Source organism: Aegilops tauschii, chromosome 4 (assembly GCF_002575655.3).
Source record: "Aegilops tauschii subsp. strangulata cultivar AL8/78 chromosome 4, Aet v6.0, whole genome shotgun sequence".
Taxonomy (NCBI): Eukaryota; Viridiplantae; Streptophyta; class Magnoliopsida; order Poales; family Poaceae; genus Aegilops; species Aegilops tauschii.
In genome coordinates this window covers 423,835,486-423,857,555 of record NC_053038.3, presented here as the reverse complement: position 1 = coordinate 423,857,555, position 22,070 = coordinate 423,835,486, and the positions used below count along the sequence as shown (strand labels likewise).

Here is a 22,070-nt window from a genome sequence, read left to right as displayed (position 1 = left end):
CTGGTTGCATCATATACAACTCTTCTTCTAGAAATCCATTCAGGAATGCAGTTTTGACGTCATTTGCCAAATTTCATAATCATAAAATGCGGCAATTGCTAACATGATTCGGACGGACTTAAGCATCGCTACGGGTGAGAAGGTCTCATCATAGTCAACTCCTTGAACTTGTCGAAAACCTTTCGCAACAAGTCGAGCTTTGTAGACAGTAACATTATCGTCAGCGTCAGTCTTCTTCTTGAAGATCCATTTATTCTCTATGGCTTGCCGATCATTGGGCAAGTCAACCAAAGTCCACATTTTGTTCTCATACATGGATCCCATCTCAGATTTCATGGCCTCAAGCCATTTCACGGAATCTGGGCTCATCATCGCTTCCTCATAGTTCATAGGTTCGTCATGGTCAAGTAACATGACCTCCAGAACAGGATTGTCGTACCACTCTGGTGCGGATCTTACTCTGGTTGACCTACGAGGTTCGGTAGTAACTTGATCTGAAGTTACATGATCATCATCATTAGCTTCCTCACTAATTGGTGTACGAATCACAGGAACTGATTTCTGTGATGAACTACTTTCCAATAAGGGAGCAGGTACAGTTACCTCATCAAGTTCTACTTTCCTCCCACTCACTTCTTTCAAGAGAAACTCCTTCTCTAGAAAGGATCCATTCTTAGCAACGAATATCTTGCCTTCGGATCTGTGATAGAAGGTGTACCCAACAGTCTCCTTTGGGTATCCTATGAAGACACATTTCTCCGATTTCGGTTCGAGCTTATCAAGTTGAAGCTTTTTCACATAAGCATCGCAGCCGCAACTTTAAGAAATGACAACTTGGGTTTCTTGCCAAACCATAGTTCATAAGGTGTCGTCTCAACGGATTTAGATGGTGCCCTGTTTAACGTGAATGCAGCCGTCTCTAAAGCATAACCCCAAAACGATACTGGTAAATCAGTAAGAGACATCATAGATCGCACCATATCTAATAAAGTGCGGTTACGACGTTGGGACACACCATTACGCTATGGTGTTCTGGGTGGCGTGAGTTACGAAACTATTCTGCATTGTTTCAAATGAAGACCAAACTCGTAACTCAAATATTCTCCTCCATGATCAGATCATAGAAACTTTATTTTCTTGTTACGATGATTTTCCACTTCACTCTGAAATTCTTTGAACTTTTCAAATGTTTCAGACTTATGTTTCATCAAGTAGATATACCCATATCTGCTCAAATCATCTGTGAAGGTCAGAAAATATTGATACTCGCCGCGAGCCTCAATATTCATCGGACCGCATACATCAGTATGTATTATTTCCAATAAATCTGTTGCTCGCTCCATTGTTCCGGAGAACGGAGTTTTAGTCATTTTGCCCATGAGGCATGGTTCGCAAGTACCAAGTGATTCCAAAAGTCCATCAGCGGTATGGAGTTTCTTCATGCGCTTTACACCAGTATGACCCAAACGGCAGTGCTACAAATAAGTTGCACTATCATTATCAACTCTGCATCTTTTGCCTTCAATATTATGAATATGTCTATCACTACTATCGAGATTCAACAAAAATAGACCACTCTTCAAGGGTGCATGACCATAAAAGATATTACTCATATAAATAGAACAACCATTATTCTCAGATTTAAATGAATAACTGTCTCGCATCAAACAAGATCCAGATATAATGTTCATGCTCAACGCTGGCACCAAATAACAATTATTTAGGTCTAAAACTAATCCCGATGGTAGATGTAGAGGTAGCGTGCCGACGGCGATCACATCGACTTTGGAACCATTTCCCACGCGCATCGTCACCTCGTCCTTAGCCAATCTTCGCTTAATCCGTAGTCTCTGTTTCGAGTTGCAAATATTAGCAACAGAACCAGTATCAAATACCCAGGCACTACTGCGAGCAGTAGTAAGGTACACATCAATAACATGTATATCACATATACCTTTGTTCACTTTGCCATCCTTCTTATCAGCCAAATACTTGGGGCAGTTCCGCTTCCAGTGACCAGTCCCTTTGCAGTAGAAGCACTCAGTCTCAGGCTTAGGTCCAGACTTGGGCTTCTTCACTTGAGCAGCAACTTGCTTACCGTTCTTCTTGAAGTTCCCCTTCTTCCCTTTACCCTTCTTCTTGAAACTGGTGGTCTTGTTGACCATCAACACTTGATGCTCCTTCTTGATTTCTACCTCCGTTGCCTTTAGCATTACGAAGAGCTCGGGAATTGTCTTATCCATCCCTTGTATATTATAGTTCATCACGAAGCTTTTGTAGCTTGGTGGCAGTGATTGAAGAACTCTGTCAATGACACTATCAACCGGAAGATTAACTCCCAGCTGAGTCAAGTGATTATGATACCCAGACATTTTGAGTATATGTTCACTGACAGAACTATTCTCCTTCATTTTACAGCTGTAGAACTTATTGGAGACTTTATATCTCTCAATCCGAGCATTTGCTTGAAATATTAATTTCAACTCCTGGAACATCTCATATGCTCCATGACGTTCAAAATGTCGTTGAAGTCCCGGTTCTAAGCCGTAAAGCATGGCACACTGAACTATCGAGTAGTCATCAGCTTTGCTCTGCCAGGCGTTCACAACGTCCGGTGTTGCTCCTGCAGCGGGTCTTGCACCTAGCGGTGCATCCAGGACATAATTCTTCTGTGTAGCAATGAGGATAATCCTCAAGTTAAGGACCCAGTCCGTGTAGTTGCTACCATCATCTTTCAACTTAGCTTTCTCTAGGAACACATTAAAATTCAAAGGAATAGTAGCACGGGCCATTGATCTACAACAACATAGACATGCAAAATACTATCAGGTACTAAGTTCATGATAAATTAAAGTTCAATTAATCATATTACTTAAGAACTCCCACTTAGATAGACATCCCTCTAATCATCTAAATGATCACGTGATCCAAATCAACTAAACCATGTCCGATCATCACGTTAGATGGAGTGGTTTTCAATGGTGAACATCACTATGTTGATCATATCTACTATATGATTCACGCTCGACCTTTCGGTCTCAGTGTTCCAAGGCCATATCTGCATATGCTAGGCTCGTCAAGTTTAACCCGAGTATTCTGCATGTGCAAAACTGGCTTGCACCCGTTGTATGTGAACGTAGAGCTTATCACACCTGATCATCACGTGGTGTCTCGGCACGACGAACTGTAGCAACGGTGCATACTCAGGGAGAACACTTGTACCTTGAAATTTAGTAAGAGATCATCTTATAATGCTACCGCAGAACTAAGCAAAATAAGATGCATAAAGGATAAACATCACATGCAATCAATATAAGTGATATGATATGGCCATCATCATCTTGTGCCTTTGATCTCCATCTCCAAAGCACCGTCATGATCACCATCGTCACCGGCTTGACACCTTTATCTCCATCGAAGCATAGTTGTCGTCTCGCCAACTATTGCTATCACGACTATCGCTATCGCTTAGTGATAAAGTAAAGCAATTACATGGCGATTGCATTTCATACAATAAAGCGACAACCATAAGGCTCCTGCCAGTTGCCGATAACTGTTACAAAACATGATCATCTCATACAACAATTTATATATCATCACGTCTTGACCATATCACATCACAACATACCCTGCAAAAACAAGTTAGACGTCCTCTACATGTTGTTGCAAATTTTACGTGGCTGCTACAGGTTTAGCAAGAACCGTTCTTACCTACACATCAAAACCACAATGATTTGTCGTCAAGTGTGTTGTTTTAACTTTCAACAAGGACCGAGCGTAGTCACACTCGATTCAACTAAAGTTGGAGAAACAGACACCCACTAGCCACCTGTGTGCGAAGCACAGCGGTAGAACCAGTCTCATGAACGCGGTCATCTAAAGTCGGTTTGGGCCGCTTCATCCAACAATACCGCCGAACCAAAGTATGACATGCTGGTAAGCGGTATGACTATTATCGCTCACAACTCTTTGTGTTCTATTCGTGCATATAACATCTACGCATAGACCTGGCTTTGATACCACTGTTGGGGAACGAAGTATTTCAAAAAAATTACCTACGATCACGCAAGATCTATCTATGTGATGCATAGCAATGAGTGGGAGACTGTGTCCACGTACCCTCGTAGAACGAAAGCGGAAGCGTTAAGTAACGCGGTTGATGTAGTCGAACGTCTTCGCGATCCAACCGATCAAGTACCGAACGCACGGCACCTCCGCGATCTGCTCACGTTCAGCTCGGTGACGTCCCTCGAACTCTTGATCCAGCTGAGGCCGAGGGAGAGTTTCGTCAGCACAACGGCGTGATGACGGTGATGATGAAGTTACCGACGCAGGGCTTCGCCTAAGCACTACAACGATATGACCGAGGTGGAAATCTGTGGAGGGGGCACCGCACACGGTTAAACAATCAACTTGTGTGTCTTTGGGGTGCCCCCCTCCCCGTATATAAAGGAGTGGAGGAGGGGGAGGGCCGGCCTCATGGGGCGCGCCCAAGGGGGGATTCCTACTCCTAGTAGGAGTAGGTTCCCCCCCTTCCCTAGTTGGAGTAGGAGAAGAAGGAAGAGGGATAGGGAGAGAAGGAAAGAGCCCCCCCCCCAATTCAGATTGGGCTTGGGGGCGCGTGCCTCCCACTTGGCCGCCTCCTCCTCTCTTCCAGATGGCCCATTAAGGCCCATTAACTCCCCGGGGGGTTCCGGTAACCCCCCGGTACTCCGGAAAATGCCCGAACTCATCCGAAACCTTTTCGGTGTCCAAACATAGCCTTCCAATATATCAATCTTCATGTATCGACCATTTCGAGACTCCTCGTCATGTCCGTGATCACATCCGGGACTCCAAACAACCTTCGGTACATCAAAACACATAAACTCATAATATCGATCGTCATCGAACGTTAAGCGTGCGGACCATACGGGTTCGAGAACTATGTAGGCATGACTGAGACTCATCTCCGGTCATTAACCAATAGCAGAACCTGGATGCTCATATTGGCTCCCACATATTCTATGAAGATCTTTATCGGTCAAACCGCATAACAACATATGTTGTTCCCTTTGTCATCGGTATGTTACTTGCCCGAGATTCGATCATCGGTATCATCATACCTAGTTCAATATCGTTACCGGCAAGTCTCTTTACTCGTCCCGTAATGCATCATCTCGCAACTAACTCATTAGTTACAATGCTTGCAAGGCTTATAGGGATGTGCATTACCGAGAGGGCCCAGAGATACCTCTCTGACAATCGGAGTGACAAATCCTAATCTTGATCTATGCCAACTCAACAAACACCATCGGAGACACCTGTAGAGCATCGTTATAATCACCCAGTTATGTTGTGACGTTTTATAGCACACTAAGTGTTCCTCCGGTATTCGGGAGTTGCATAATCTCATAGTCATAGGAACATGTATAAGTCATGAAGAAAGCAATAGCAACAAACTAAATGATCATAGTGCTAAGCTAACGGATGGGTCATGTCAATCACATCATTCTCAAATGACGAGATCTCGTTGATCAAATGACAACTCATGTCTATGGCTAGGAAACTTAACCATCTTTGATTAACGAGCTAATCAAGTAGAGGCATACTAGTGACACTCTGTTTGCCTATGTATTCACACATGTACTAAGTTTCCGGTTAATACAATTCTAGCATGAATAATAAATGTTTATCATGATATAAGGAAATATAAATAACAACTTTATTATTGCCTCTAGGGCATATTTCCTTCACCACTCTGGTGTGGAACGTACTCTGGTTGACCTACGAGGTTCGGTAGTAACTTGATCCGAAGTTTCATGATCATCATCATTAACTTCCTCACTAATTGGTGTAGGCATCACTGGAACTAATTTCTGTGATGAACTACTTTCCAATTCGGGAGAAGGTACAATTACCTCATCAAGTTCTACTTTCCTCCCACTCACTTCTTTTGAGAGAAACTCCATCTCTACAAAGGATCCATTCTTAGCAACGAATATCTTGCCTTCGGATCTGTGATAGAAGGTGTACCCAACAGTCTCCTTTGGGTATCCTATGAAGACACATTTCTCCGATTTGGGTTCGAGCTTATCAGGTTGAAGCTTTTTCACATAAGCATAGCAGCCCCAAACTTTAAGAAACGACAGCTTAGGTTTCTTGCCAAACCACAGTTCATATGGTGTCGTCTCAACGGATTTAGATTGTGCCCTATTTAATGTGAATGCAACCATCTCTAAAGCATAACCCCAAAATGATACTGGTAAATCGGTAAGAGACCTCATAGATCGCACCATATCTAATAAAGTACGGTTACGACGTTCGGACACATCATTACGCTGTGGTGTTCCAGGTGGCGTGAGTTGCGAAACTATTCCACATTGTTTCAAATGAAGACCAGACTCATAACTCAAATATTCACCTCCATGATCAGATCGTAGAAACTTTATTTTCTTGTTACGACAATTTTGCACTTCACTCTGAAATTCTTTGAACTTTTCAAATGTTTCAAACTTATGTTTCATCAAGTAGATATACCCATATCTGCTCAAATCATCTGTGAAGGTCAGAAAATAACGATACCCGCCACGAGCCTCAACACTCTTTGGACCGCATACATCAATATGTATTATTTCCAATAAGTCAGTTGCTCGCTCCATTGTTCCGAGAAGGGATTCTTAGTCATCTTGCCCATGAGTCATGGTTAGCAAGCATTGAGTGATTCATAATCAAGTGATTCCAAAAGTCCATCAGCATGGAGTTTCTTCATGCGCTTTACACCAATATGGCATAAACGGCAGTGCCACAAATAAGTTGCACTATCATTATTAACCTTGCATCTTTTGGCTTCAATATTATGAATATGTGTATCACTACAATCAAGATTCAACAAAAATAGACCACTCATCAAGGGTGCATGACCATAAAAGATATTACTCATATAAATAGAACAACCATTATTTTCTGATTTAAATGAATAACCGTCTCGCATTAAACAAGATCCAGATATAATGTTCATGCTCAACGCTGGCAGCAAATAACAATTATTTAGGTCTAAAACTAATCCCGACGGTAGATGTAGAGGTAGCATGCTGATGGCGATCACATCGACTTTGGAACCATTTCCCACGCGCATCGTCACCTCATCCTTAGCCAATCTTTGTTTAATTTGTAGCCCCTGTTTCGAGTTGCAAATATGAGCAACAGAACCAGTATCAAATACACAGGCACTACTACGAGCATTAGTAAGATTCACATCAATAACATGTATATCAAATATACCTTTCACTTTGCCATCCTTTTTATCCGCCAAATACTTGGGGCAGTTCCGCTTCCAGTGACCACTCCCTTTGCAGTAGAAGCACTCAGTTTCAGGCTTAAGTCCAGACTTGGGCTTCTTCCCGGGAGTAGCAACGTGCTTGCTATTCTTCTTGAAGTTCCCCTTCTTCCCTTCACCCTTTTTCTTTAAACTAGTGGTCTTGTTAACCATCAACACTTGATGCTCCTTCTTGATTTCTACCTCCGCAGCCTTTAGCATTCCGAAGAGCTCGGGAATTGTCTTTTCCATCCCTTGCATGTTATAGTTCATCATGAAGCCTTCATAGCTTGGTGGCAGTGATTGAAGAACTCTGTCAATGACACTATCATCAGGAAGATTAACTCCCAGTTGAGTCAAGTGGTTATGATACCCAGACATTTTGAGTATATGTTCTCCTCCATCTTGCAGCTATAGAACTTGTTGGAGACTTCATATCTCTCAACTCGGGCATTTGCTTGAAATATTAACTTCAACTCCTGGAACATCTCATATGCTTCATGACATTCAAAACATCTTTGAAGTCCTGATTCTAAGCCGTAAAGCATGGCACACTGAACTATCGAGTAGTCATCAGCTTTGCTCTGCCAGACGTTCATAACGTCCGCAGTTGCTCCTGCAGCGGGTCTTGCACCTAGCGGTGCTTCCAGGACGTAATTCTTCTGTGCAGCAATGAGGATAATCCTCAAGTTATGGACCCAGTCTGTGTAGTTGCTACCATCATCTTTCAACTTGGCTTTCTCTAGGAACGCATTAAAATTCAAAGGAACGGTAGCACGGGCCATTGATTTACAACAACATAGACATGCAAAAACTATCAGGTACTAAGTTCACGATAAATTAAAGTTCAATTGATCATATTACTTAAGAACTCCCACTTAGATAGACATCCCTCTAGTCATCTAAATGATCACGTGATCCATATCAACTAAACCATGTCCGATCATCACGTGAGATGGAGTAGTTTTCAATGGTGAACATCACTATGTTGATCATATCTACTATATGATTCACGTTCGACCTTTCGGTCTCAGTGTTCCGAGGCCATATCTGCATATGCTAGGCTCGTCAAGTTTAACCCGAGTATTCTGCACGTGCAAAACTGGCTTGCACCCGTTTTATGTGAACGTAGAGCTTATCACACCCGATCATCACGTGGTGTCTCGGCACGACGGACTGTAGCAATGGTGCATACTCAGGGAGAACACTTATACCTTGAAATTTAGTGAGGGATCATCTTATAATGCTACCGCCGTACTAAGCAAAATAAGATGCATAAAAGATAAACATCACATGCAATCAAAATATGTGACATGATATGGCCATCTTCATTTTGTGCCTTTGATCTCCATCTCCAAAGCACCGTCATGATCTCCATCGTCACCGGCTTGACACCTTGATCTCCATCGTAGCATCGCTGTCGTCTTGCCAACTATTGCTTCTACGACTATCTCTACCGCTTAGTGATAAAGTAAAGCAATTACATGGCGATTGCATTTCATACAATAAAGCGACAACCATAAGGCTCCTGCCAGTTGCCGATAACTTTTACAAAACATGATCATCTCATACAACAATTTATATCTCATCACGTCTTGACCATATCATATGACAACATGCCCTGCAAAAACAAGTTAGAAGTCCTCTACTTTGTTGTTGCAAGTTTTACGTGGCTGCTACGGGCTTCTAGCAAGAACCGTTCTTACCTACGCATCAAAACCACAACGATTTTTCGTCAAGTGTGCTGTTTTAACCTTCAACAAGGACCGGTCGTAGTCAACTTGATTCAACTAAAGTTGGGGAAACAGACACCCGCCAGCCACCTGTGTGCGAAGCACGTCGGTAGAACCAGTCTCATGAACGCGGTCATGTAATGTCGGTCCGGGCCGCTTCATCCAACAATACCGCCGAATCAAAGTAAGACATTGGTGGTAAGCTGTATGACTATTATCACCCACAACTCTTTGTGTTCTACTCGTGCATATAACATCTACGCATAGACCTGGCTCGGATGCCACTGTTGGGGAACACAGTATTTCAAAAAAATCCTACGATCACGCAAGATCTATCTAGGAGATGCATAGCAACGAGACGGGAGAGTGTGTCCACGTACCCTCGTAGACCGAAAGCGGAAGTGTTTAGTAACGCGGTTGATGTAGTCGAACGTCTTCACGATCCAACTGATCCAAGTACCGAATGTACGGCACCTCCGTGTTCAGCACACGTTCAGCACGATGACGTCCCTCGAGCTCTTGATCCAGTTGAGGACAAGGGAGAGTTTCGTCGGCACGACGGCGTGGCTACCGTGATGATGAAGTTACCGGCACAGGGCTTCTCCTAAGCACTACGACGATATGACCGAGGTGTTAAACTGTGGAGGGGGCAACGCACACGGCTAAGAGATTGTCTGTTATGCTTTGGGGTGCCCCCCACCCCCATATATAAAGGAGGAGGGGAGGAGGCAGCCGGCCTAGGGGGCGCGCCAAAGGGGGCAGTCCAACTAGGACTCCCAATCCTAGTTGGACTCCCTTTCCTTTTTCCAGAGGGGGGAAAGAGGGAAGGGAGAGGAAGAGGAGAAGGAAAGGGGGGCGCGCCCCCCTCCCTAGTCCAATTCGGACTCCCTATAGGGAGGGGGCGCGACCACCCCTTGTGGGCTGCCTCCCCTCTCCCCTATGGCCCATGTAGGCCCAATATTCCCCTGGGGGTTCTGGTAACCCCTCGGTACTCCGGAAAAATACCCGAATCACATGGAACCATTCTGATGTCTGAACAACCTTCCAATATATGAATCTTTACCTCTCGACCATTTCGAGACTCCTTGTCATGTCCGTGATCTCATCCGGGACTCCGAACAAACTTCGGTCATCAAATCACATAACTCATAATACAAATCATCGTCGAACGTTAAGCGTGCGGACCCTACGGGTTCGAGAACTATGTAGACATGACCGAGACACATCTCCGGTCATTAACCAATAGCGGAACCTGGATGCTCATATTGGCTCCTACATATTCTACGAAGATCTTTATCGGTCAAACCGCATAACAACATACGTTGTTCCCTTTGTCATCGGTATGTTACTTGCCCGAGATTCGATCATCGGTATCATCATACCCAGTTCAATCTCGTTACTGGCAGTCTCTTTACTAGTTCCGTAATGCATCATCCCGCAACTAACTCATTAGTCACATTGCTTGCAAGGCTTATAGTGATGTGCATTACCGAGAGGGCCCAGAGATACCTCTCCGATACACGGAGTGACAAATCCTAATCTTGATCTATGCCAACCCAACAAACACCTTCGGAGACACCTCTAGAGCATCTTTATAATCACCCAGTTACGTTGTGACATTTGATAGCACATAAGGTGTTCTTCTGGTATTCGGGAGTTGCATAATCTCATAGTCAGAGGAACATGTATAAGTTATGAAGAAAGCAATAGCAATAAAACTAAACGATCATTATGCTAAGATAACGGATGGGTCTTGTCCATCACATCATTCTCTAATGTTGTGATCCCGTTCATCAAATAACAACACATGTCTATGGTCAGGAAACATAACCATGTTTGATCAACGAGCTAGTCAAGTAGAGGCATACTAGGGACACTCTGTTTTGTCTATGTATTCACACATGTACTAAGTTTTCGGTTAATACAATTCTAGCATGAATAATAAACATTTATCATGATATAAGGAAATATAAATAACAACTTTATTATTGCCTCTAGGGCATATTTCCTTCAGAAACTACACATGGGAAATAAACCTAGCTCTGAACTGGCTTTCGGCCAGCCGTCGACGGAGACTACATAAGATCCTAACATGGAGAAACTACTCAGCCGCGATGGCTGCACCTTCCGGGCCCTGCACGCCTGCAGCGATCTTCAGGGCGGTGATGTCGAGGTTCGTTAGTCTTGCAATCGTCAGGATGTCAGCCTCCGATAGTGGCTCGTCAAAGCGCTTGATCAGTCTTGCCGCAGCCTCTGGGGTTATCTTGTCGTTGGGGCCCAGCTTTCCGAGCTCCTGGACGAGACGTAGCGCCGCCCTCTGCGACACCGGGACGGTGGAGTTTGCCGCCGCCTGCCTCGCACTGCGCGTGGAGGGGACAGAAGCAGCTCGAGACTTGGGAGGAGCAGACGTGCGCTTCGGCTTTGGAGTAGCAAGGATGGGGGCCTGAACGTCGCCGAAGAGCTGGAGCACCTCTGGAGTGGCCTGGATATGCATGCGGTTCATCCTCTGTGTTACTGTCTCCATCTCCTGAAACTCGACCGCTGCAGCGGGGGGTTGTGCGATGCAGGGCATGATGTTGGGGAGCAGGGCTGTGGGCACGTCTGCTGGTGGAGACACACGAGGGGACGACGGGGGACTGAGCCCCAGCGCGTCGTCGGAGTTGAAGTCGAGTGGGCTGGACAAGGCTTCGAGCATTGCGTTCTCGAACTATAGCTGCATGCAGTTGGTGTGCGGCGGTGGCGAGAGGGCGCGTCCCGAGTCCGAGAAGGAGAAGAACTGGGCGACCGGGTCAATCTCAGGGGGAGGCTGTGGAGCGCGCGGCAGCAGCGGGAGGGGCGGAGTTGCGCGGAGCGTGGACGCGGTGGGTGCAGGCGAAGAAGCGCGCTCGATGGAGTGTCCCCGGCCAGCGTGACGCTGGTGGGAGACGGGCGTGCAGCTGCGGTGTCGGGGCGCCTCAGCAGCAGGCACTTTGCTCCTGGAGGTCCTGCCATGGCCCAGGAGTGTGTCCCTCCAGGATCGGCCACCATGGTTGCCTTGGCGTCGCCGTCTTGGTCCCGCCGGTCTCCCAGGATGGGAAAGCTGCTGCAGCCCGCCGAGGTGACGCGAATGACGCTGCACCTGCTCTTCCCCTGCCCATCTTCAATGCCCCCCACCCAGGTGCCCGGTTCAGTCCGCGGCATTGGGCGGTTGTCCTCCTCTCCTGAAGACGGGAGCCCGCTCTAGCCGGAGTGCGAGGATCGCGGCGAGAGCGGGGTCTAGTCCTCCACCCTGTCGACGTGGATGAGGAGGTCGTAGCGGTGGACGTTTGGCGGTGGAGGCACGCTGAAGTCCGGCGGGGAGAAACCAAGGATCTGGTCGACGCGGCCAGCGCCGCGCTTCAGCACCCACAGCGCCCTCTTCGTCGGGATGTGCGCGACGTCCCACCCCCACAGCCAGCACGCGAACGTTTTGGTGTGGCCGCGTTCGTTCGTGCGGCTGTCGAGGCGATCGATGCGGCTGAAGTCGCCGAAAGCCTCATCCACCCCCTCCAGGCTCCAGAACTGCATGGGGAGGTTCTCGACGACGATGCGGACGTGGAGCGAGAGCTTGAGGATGGCCGCGTGATCATTAGGGTGCCACGCACGGATGAAGTACTTGTCGTCGTCGACCTTGAGGACTCCACGACGGACGGCGTTGTCACGGTGCGCCGGCAGGCCGAAGTGCACCAGGAAGGCCTCCTGGTGGTGCGCCGTGACCCGGAGCTGGTGCGGAGGGGTGCGGAGCTGCTCGTCAAGGGCCTTGCCCACCGCCATGGGAGTCGTGGCGTGCGCTCTGTCTGCCGCGGTGAGGGTCACCGCATGCTGGCGCAGGATGTACTCCACGTGCTCGATGGCCGGGGAGGAGACCACCATCTTGTTGCTCTCGCGCGGCCTTCTGGACGGGTCGGTGTGGGAGAAACGCTCCATGGTTGGGGCCGGTGCAGCAGTGGTCGTGGCCGGGGAGGGGGCGGAGGGTCGAAGCAGAGGCACTCCTTCACCGGTAGACAGACGCGCAGCGACTGGATTCTGGCATGGGCAGCCCCTCCCGGGCCAACGTTGCGTGGATTTTGCAGACACTTGCGGCCGAAGTGGCCTTGCAGCTCATAGATGATGCATCTCAGTGGATCTCGACAGTCTTTTGCGCCGGTGGTGCTTGCTCAGGCAGTGGAAACACTTGCCCTTGAAGCGGCTTAAGAAGGCCTCCTGCTCCAGGGAGGAGGAGTGGCCGTGGGCACGGTCCGAGCGGTGCGCCTGGTGGCGCGCACTGTTGCCCGCCGGTCCCTTGCCTGGACGCCGGTTTTTTCGCGACTAGACCGCCGTCCATCCTTCTTCCACCTCTGAAGGGGAAAGACAGAGCTGACTTTCCGGGGCGACCACGATGGATTTAAGGCGCCGTTGCCCGTCGAAGTGGAGCGCAGGCGCGACCCCTGGTCTGGAGAGGGGGGGCGGGTTGGAGGTTTCTCCCCGGAGCAGGATTCGCAGCGGAGCCGGCGGATCTGGAGATCGCGCGCCCGGTGAAAGAAGCCTGCGGAGCGGACCAGGCGACGGACCGCAGGGACGAGGCCGACCCTCGCCGGACAGAGGGCTGCTGCCCCTACTACCGCTGGATCTACGACTGCGGTTGTTTGAAAACATAATTAGCGCTAGACTATTATTTGCTTAAGCCCAAGTTGCACATTATTTGAAGATAATCAACATTAGACTATTATTTGTGTACATCGGTGTCACTGGTCACTTTCTTTCCAACCCAATTATATAGTATATCAAATATCTTTTGAGGCGGTGAAGATTCTTTGCCACTTGCATGGGCACCATATGCAGTCAACATCAATGGTATCAATTATGCGGTAAAGGAATACGATAGTTGTGATATCGGTCATCGATAGCAACAACGCATGTAGTACGTCTCGCATGTTGGTTCTCATTTTTTTTTTTTGCTCTTTTATCTTTTACAGTCAAACTCAAAAGTGGAGCTGGCAGGTAAAACTTCCTATCGTAATCGAAGCCATTTGTCCAACACGTAGATACACACTTGTTCGACAAGTGGATGGGTGTAGATCCATACTCTAGCCCCTGCCGTGTAGTAGAATAGTTTTTCTCCATCTGAAGATACATGTTATTCTACTTGAAAGCATTAAAAAGTAGCCAAAAACAAGCGTTAGACAGAAAACGGCCGCCTTTTAAGCGGCTAGAGAGATAGATAAAGATGGAAGATAGATGGATAGGCAGACCACAACGGCGAGTTGCATCGTCATTGTCCGTTGGTCGCGCACGCAGTTTCACCGGAGACCGGGCCAAAAGGCCCCGCCCTCCGCTCGGTCGAAACTGAAGCGCAGAGGCGCCGCGCGGCCGCAGCCGCAGCCGCTCGCGCCCGTGACTCCACGTACGCCCCGCAGGCCACGCGCTCCGTCCGGCCTCCAGCGCGAGCGTTTCCGCTCCGGCCTCGGCTCCGCCGCGAGCCACGCCACGCGTCCCCCCTGTCACGACATGTGTCCTGCCGGGCGGGCGGCGTCCCGTCCCGTGTCCGCGATTCCCAAAGTACCCCTCCCCCTCTCTCACACCTCGAAAGCAAAAGAGCAGGGCGGAGGGGCCCCGGCGAGAAGCAAATTATTTTTGTTGCGAGGGCGCGTCTCCTTCCTCCTCTCCGTGCGAGGCAGCGGCGAGCAGAGCAGACCGGAACAGCAGCACACCACCGGACAACATCAATGGCGTCCACCTCCCTCCTCGGCTGCGCAGTTCTCGTAAGCCGCGCCCCTCTCCTCGATCCTCCTCCTCCTCCTATGCGCTCGTTTCTCTCTGGCTTCCTGTGTCATGAGCTGCTGGCCTTAATTGTGCTTGGTTCCTGACTGTCCCTCCCCGCGGCAGGCTCTTCTCTGACGAGCGCGGGATCGAGCTTCCTCTGACCCAAGCAACGACTCCGTGCGGGAGCTTCCTCTGTGCAGTGACCAGTTCGTGGCTTCGCCGGCGATGGAGGCCTACTCGAGGGACCTGCTGCGCGGCGTCGGCGGGGGAGGCGAGGCCGGTCGCGGCGAGGAGAAGCCGGGGCGCCTGGATTCGCAGACCGAGGAGGTCGAGCTTAGCCTCGGCCTGTCGCTCGGGGGGCGATTCGGGCAGGAGAGGAGGAGGGGCGAGGGGCTCGCCAGGTCCTCGTCCGTCGCCTGCATCCAGCAGGTGACGCCGGCGCCGCCCGCGCTCGCCAGGACAAGCTCCCTGCCGCCTATGGCGGAGGCGGAGGCGGGGAACAGCGCCGCTTCCCTTAGGAGCGGCGTCGAGGTCCAGCCGCAGGGGAGTGGTGCCGGTGCCGCTCTTAACGGCGTCGTGGTGGAGCCCGCAGCTTTGCCACGGGCGAGCTTGAGCCCCCCGTCCACAGGCTCGTCGGACGGCGAAGGGAAGCTGCGGGCGAGCTTGAGCCCCCCGTCCACAGGCTCGTCGGACCGCGAAGGTACGTCTTTGTCTTGATGTTTCCATGTGACGGTACTGATTTTGTATTAGTCATGTGGTAGTATTTTATTAGCTCAATTAGTTCCCAAGCTCAGCAATGTGGTAGTATTAGTAACTTCATACATCTCATTTCCAAAAAAATTAAAAAAATGCACACATCTCACTGGTTATTATTTCCAAAAAAAACTGCACAAATAATAGTCTATTGTGTTAGGTAGGTTTAACGGACATGATTGTTTTTATCTGGTACAAAGGACATGAATAGTTTCATTGTTTCTAAGAAAAATCTTGAGAATAGATGCAATCATGCAATGCACATTAGGAAAGTGGAATTAGGGCTTGCCATTTGCCGATTGCACCTGGCCGGTGAATAAAGTACACCAGTACTAGTATGGAGTAAAAGGCGCCCCTGTTTCTCTCTGGAGTATAGCTAGGCCGCTGGATCTTAGGTGGATTCGGCAAGCTAAGGTGATGTGTTGCCATCTGTGTTTCCTTGTTGGCACCGGGGAATTGTCTTACAGCTCGGTTGGCTTGCTTATTTGACAACTTCTACATTAGTATAATGGAGCTGTCCTGTTTACAACTATTTGTGTGCCAGGGTCTATTAGAACACTGCATGATTTGTGTACCATTTTAGGAAGATGGGAAAGCAAGGTATAATCAGGGTGTGTGGTAGCTGCCTGGGCGGCCATCTCTAGCCTATTATAGGGATAGAAAGTACTAGGGCCGCCGAGACAAGCAATTTTTAGCTCACTAGCTTGTATTTTTTTCTGTAAAGTGGCCAAAATCCATTTATTCAAGTCGACCAACCCTTACAGGACCATCCTTAAAGAAACAAAAAATTACACATGGCTCCTGGGGAAATTGACGCTGTCTTCCTCCTGCACTCGCTAGAGGTGCGGCGTAAGCAATGCTTCATACTGCACTTGGACCTCCGAAACACCGCTGGAGCCAAGGAATGTTGTTGATGTAGCAGCCAAGAAGTCGTCGGTGGAGCCAGAAGATGTCGACGAAAACATATCGCCGCCTCGGAGAATGCAACGAAGAAGGTTGGACGAGCAACCTAGATTCGGACAAACGGGTCTGGCGAAACCTAACCTCATTAGTTCCCGGTCGAAGCTGAAGCTAGCCGAACTTCATCGTTTGGAGGAGGAGGCATTGGACCAAGAGACGAAGCGCATCGTCTCCTCCGCTAGAGGACGCCTTTGACGACCACCTCCGCCAGAGGGAGCCTTCGACGACAACCTGCAAAGCATGAAGACGGAACCAGATCCGCCACACACCAGAAGAGCAATGACTAGACAATCCTCCATCCTCCTCTATGGCGCTAACAAGGCCGTCGCCAGCAAGTTGGGGAAACCTTACTCTTCTGCATGGCGCTGTCGTCGCCACCACATCCCCGTCGTCGGGGAACCAAACCCTAAGTACAGTGTCGTTGGGCAGACTAGGTCAAATGCATGTCATTTGTTTCTATCTTGTGAAGCACATGGCGCTTTGCAAACATTTATTATTCAAAGGTGGTACATGATTTCTATGCCTAACTCAACATGACATTGTTGGACAAGACAAATAGCCCTCGACCTACACGGATTTGGGATATCATAGCCAACAATCAAAGTTGGACACCAGTCGAAGTTTGTCGCTGGTGAACAAGTCGAAGACATTGTCTATCCTAGTTCTGATGCTCACCATTCTGGTGTAGTTTGTGATGCCAGTGTGTTTGCTTACCTAGTGTAACATTTCACTCGTTTGAAGAGTGCGATCAAAGGCTTGCCATTTCATTGTATCTTGTGAAGCACATGATGGCCATTCAAACATTTATCTGGATGTGGTGCATGATTTCGACTACTTACTCGGCATGATATTGTCGGACACGACATCAACACAAATTTGGGCGGCCATATTTGGCAACGGAAGTTCAAAGCACATTAAGGTCTATCGCCGAGGAACGAGTCGAACACCCTCGGCCATCCTAGTCCATATGTTTGTTGTTCCAGCATATCTTACGAGGCCAATGTGCTTGTTTATCTGGTGTAACATTTACTCATTTGGCAAAGTAGCATGAACACTTGTCATTTCTCTATATCTTGCGAAGCATATGATCCTTCGTCAAGCATCTCTTTGGAGGTGGTACACGGTTCTTGTGCCTTATTCGGCATGATATTGTCGGACATGGCCAATAACGCTCGAATGAAACACGACTTCGGGCGGTCATATTCGGCAACGGAAGTTCTAAACCCATCAAGGTCTATCACCGAGGAACAAGTCGGACACCATTGGCCATCCTAGTGCGGATGCTTGTCATTCCGGCAAACCTTATGATGACGCTTTACGTGTATACCTAATGTAACGTTTTACTCGTTTGGCAAAGTGGCATCAATGCTTGCCATTCCTCTGTATCTTGCGAAGCACATCATACTTGGCCAAACATTTTGTCGGATGTGGTAAACGGTTCCGATGCCTTATTCGGCATGATATTGTTAGACATGGGAAATAACACTCAAGTATGACACGAATTCTTCCGGGATGGTACCCGGTTGTTGTGCCTTATTCATCATGGCATTTTTTGACATGACAAATAACACTCAAGTATGACACAAATTTGGGATGCCATGTTTGGCAACCAAAGTTGGAACCCGTTGAGCTCTATGGCTGAGGTACAAGTCAAACATTATCAACCATCCTAGTCCCGATGCTTGCCATTTCCGTGTACCTTGCATCGCCGATGTGCTTGCTTGCCTAGTATTGCATTTTTTTCGTTTGGCAAAGTAGCATCAGCTATTGCCATTTTGTTGTTTCTTGTGAAGCACATGAGATGGTCATATTCGGCGACTCAAGTAGGAAACCCGTCAAGGTCTATTGTCGAGGAACAAGTTGGAAGCCGCTAGCAATCCTAGTTCCGACGCTTGCCGTTCCGATGTACCTTGCGATGTCATTGTGCTCGATTGGCAGAGTAGCATCAAATGTTGGCCATTTCTTTGTATCTTACAAAGCACATGATAGCTGGTCAAACATCTATCTGAACTTGTTACATGATTTCGCTGCCTTATTCAGCATGATATTGTTGGACACGGCATAAATAGCACTCAAATCTCACACAAATTTGGGCCCTCATATTCGGCAACCAACGTCAGAACCTCGTCAAGGTCTATCGCTTAGGAACAACTCGAGCGTCGCCGACCATCGTAGTCGATTGCCATTTCTGTGTATCTTGTGACGCTAATGTGTTCTTTACCTACTCTAACATTTACTCGGACATGGTGTCGGATTTGACAATCGAAGTTTGGACACCTGTCGAGGTCTATATCATCGAGGAACAAGTTGATCATTGTTGGGCATATTAGCTCTGAAGCTCGCTATTTTGTTGTGATGGCCATATGCTCGCTTACGAGTCTAACACTTACCAAGATGTGGTAGAGGATCTTGATGCCTTATCCAGCATGACATTGTTGGACGTGTCAAAAACACTCAAATCCGACACGGATTCGGGGTGCAATACTCGACAACCGAAGCTACACACCCTAGAGGTCTATCGTCGAGGAAGAAGTCAAATGTCGTCGGCCTCATAGTTCTGGCTTGACATTCCGTTGTACAACTGTGCCCTCACTTACCTAGTGTAAAACACTGACTCAAACGCAAGATTCGATTTTGGTGCCTGATCCAACATGGGTTTGGGGGTGTTGACTTGGCAACCGAAGTTTGGCAAGGATGTCCGAGCAATGTTGGAGATGTTTGTTGCACGGTAGTACCTTGATTATTTGGTGCACCAAGGATGCTATATCAAGCATGTTTTATGGTGTGAAGCCTACGTGCTCGCTTACCTAGTCTAATATTTACTTGGATCTGGTATCAGATGGTGCCCGATTTTGGCATGATATCTTTTTGGCATGGCAAATAGCATTCGAATCCATGAATCCACATGGATTCGGAGAGTCAGACTCGGCGATCGAAGTTGACACGGATGTCCGAGCAACACTAGAAATGCCCATTGTACACCAAGGAAGCTATTCCGAGCATGGATTTCGGCAGCCCCGTCATGACCACCACTTGTAGTCGGCAAGAGACATCACACATGATTGGTTGCCAGAGTGCAAGTGGGCAAACAACCCTCCACCTTCTCCGTGACCAGATCCCCCCAAAACATGCTTCCATATGGTGCACATTTTCCCCTTTCATTGTCTTCAATATTTACGTCTACATGATTCATTTTTGGGCTAAATAACCATTTTGCCTCAAGATTAATTAGATATATTTTCAAAAGGGTCTATTGGAGCGGATATATTAGTATTATGCCGAACATGTGGTTATTTCTTAAAAAGTTGGTTCCATTGATACAGGGCAAGTTTTGAACCAACCAACCACATCATGATTGATGAAAGTGGGGTCTTATTCTTATATGCCAAAGTTATTTCATGGTAGAAAAAGGTTTCCAGTACCGTTACTAGTATGCATTTTCATTGGGAGTCTGCTGGTTTCTTGTTGTTCCTCTAAGTTACTTGTTGAAGCATGCCAATATAGTGTACTGGGGCATTAGGGTCATCTCCACATCTATTTATGTAAGATGTCAATTATACATTGGTCCAGTCAAGAACTTCAGTATTGCCTGAAATGACCATCAGTACTATCAAGTGTTTTCTTTCTTTTTTGTAAAGGGTTTTTTTGTAAGGACATGTGATACTTAATATATGGATCCAGTTTGCCATATATAAAGTACTACTCCCTCCGATCCATAATAAGTGTCGCAGTTTTGAACTAAAGGTTGAACTAACCTTAGTGCAAAACTGCGACACTTATTTTGGATCGGAGGGAGTATTAGTTTAAGTGAGGGTGCATTACTTCGAGGATGGTCTAACAATATCTTCTGCAGGAATCCTCGCGAGGACAAGTTCACTCCCTGCTGGCATCGAGGATGGGTGGAGGAAGAGGAAGCTAGCAGAAACTCTGAACAAACTCGAAATGAAGAGGAGTATCGACAGGATGAACTCTTCCAACGCTTCTGTAGGGGAGGTTGGAGAGAACCCAGATGAAATGAGTGAGCAGGCAGGAGGAAAGGCAACAGTACAAAGAATGAACCGTACCAATGTGAGGCGTCGCTTGAGTGGGCTTCCTCCACCATATCAGCCTCCAGCTGCATCACAAGGTCCGAAAAGGAATTCAGCTTTGAAAGGTAAAGTAATTTGCTATATTGCATAATTAAGCTTTGAAAGGCTGCATCACAAGATATTTTGCTATATTGCATTCTTATGCTAGACTACATAACAAATTCCGTGTCACAGCTCGCAGGCATGGTACCTTCATCTGACAATGCTACGTTCCTACTTTCATGCTTACCTCCGTGTGTTACCCTTCAAAAATTATGCCATTTTAATCATGTAGTTATCTGGATATATTTTAAGGTACTTGGCTTTGCCGCCTGAACTACCAAGCCAAGCAACATACAACCACCAAATTAAGTCGTGGCTTGGATTCATCCTGCCCTCTGGACCAAAACCGTGCAGTTGCAGTATTTGTCCTATTGAACATGTCCTTGAACAGGAACTGCAAGGATACCAATAATTGACTATGCTAACCAACCCTCGTTGTAAAGCGACTACTGATAGATTCGGACTGTTCTATACATGCTGTTGTTTAGTACAGTAATTAGTAGCAGTTGGTTCTTATTTCAGTGTTCCTACCTTCTATGAGATTTGCTTCTGTTGATCACCACGGTATATGTTGGTGTGTAATCTTACAGGAACTCCTGGCGCTCTAGAGCGGAGCCTGTCATCGGCTGTTCTGCCCTCGTCTGAGGGTGCAAAAAGCAGCGCCGTGACAACCCCTTCATCTTCAGCATCGGTGGTGAGAGCAGCAGCCCCTGGCATCTCCACAGGGGAGCAGCAGGATGGTTCAGAAAGGCCGGCGGCAAGAGCTACTAGGACCAGGAGCGTGGCAGACATGGTGCGGAAGATGCCGGTGGTGTACACCAGCGGGCTCCCCAACGGCGAGAGGATCGACGGCTTCTTGTACCAGTACAGCAGAGCTGAGGAGGTGAGGATTGTGTGTGTGTGCCATGGTAGCTTCCTGACTCCGGCGGAGTTTGTGGCGCATGCCGGAGGCAGCGAAGTCACCCACCCAATGAGGCACATCGTCGTCAACCCCCCGTCGCTCTAGACCGGCGCGCGCACGCATGCGGGTCGCGCAAGTGCTCCGCGTGTGGCCTCAGCAGCCCTAAGCTTAGCTTGGAACTAGAAATCTCATCGTGAGACTGCATTTTATGTTTTACAGACTGCACATTACAGTACTTATTATCCTGAAACTGAAGACATGGTGGGAGATTTGCTCCTACAGACAACTAAATAGCAAACATATGACAGATTGAACATTCTTGTTCTTCTGGTGGTGGTCACTTGTTTCCCACTGTTGTTGTTGTTGCCGTCGCCGTCTTAGGACAAAAGGTCTGCAGTCATGGTCTTGTAGATACAGTAGCAGCTTGTTGGTGGCAACCAGCCTGCTGGAGCAAATTTTATGAACCAGCGACTGGTCAGTTGTTGGTGGCTTCTCAAAGCTACCAGCAACCAGTCACTAGTGATGGAGCACCAGTT

At 47.8% G+C, this 22,070-nt stretch overlaps 2 protein-coding genes across 3 annotated transcripts; one reads left to right on the top strand and one right to left on the bottom strand.

Moving 5' to 3' along the window:
• Window positions 1–12,277: 12,277 nt before the first annotated feature.
• On the bottom strand, window positions 12,278–14,138 carry LOC123493783 (uncharacterized). The gene has a single exon (XM_073496860.1). It carries the CDS (start codon window positions 12,973–12,975, stop codon window positions 12,286–12,288), a length of 690 nt encoding a protein of 229 aa, XP_073352961.1. The 5' UTR covers window positions 12,976–14,138; the 3' UTR covers window positions 12,278–12,285.
• A 112-nt stretch (window positions 14,139–14,250) lies between these two features.
• Window positions 14,251–21,874, top strand: LOC109783529 (ninja-family protein MODD). 2 transcript variants are annotated; one of them, XM_020342126.4, is made up of 4 exons: window positions 14,251–14,789; window positions 14,991–15,490; window positions 20,357–20,656; window positions 21,224–21,874. In XM_020342126.4, the coding sequence occupies exons 1-4, from the start codon at window positions 14,266–14,268 to the stop codon at window positions 21,637–21,639; spliced, it is 1,740 nt and encodes a 579-aa protein (XP_020197715.1). In that variant the 5' UTR covers window positions 14,251–14,265; the 3' UTR covers window positions 21,640–21,874. The 2 variants fall into 2 exon arrangements, with proteins under 2 accessions (XP_020197715.1, XP_020197716.1); XM_020342127.4 differs by having other exon boundaries at window positions 14,283–14,789; window positions 14,914–15,490.
• Window positions 21,875–22,070: the final 196 nt, after the last annotated feature.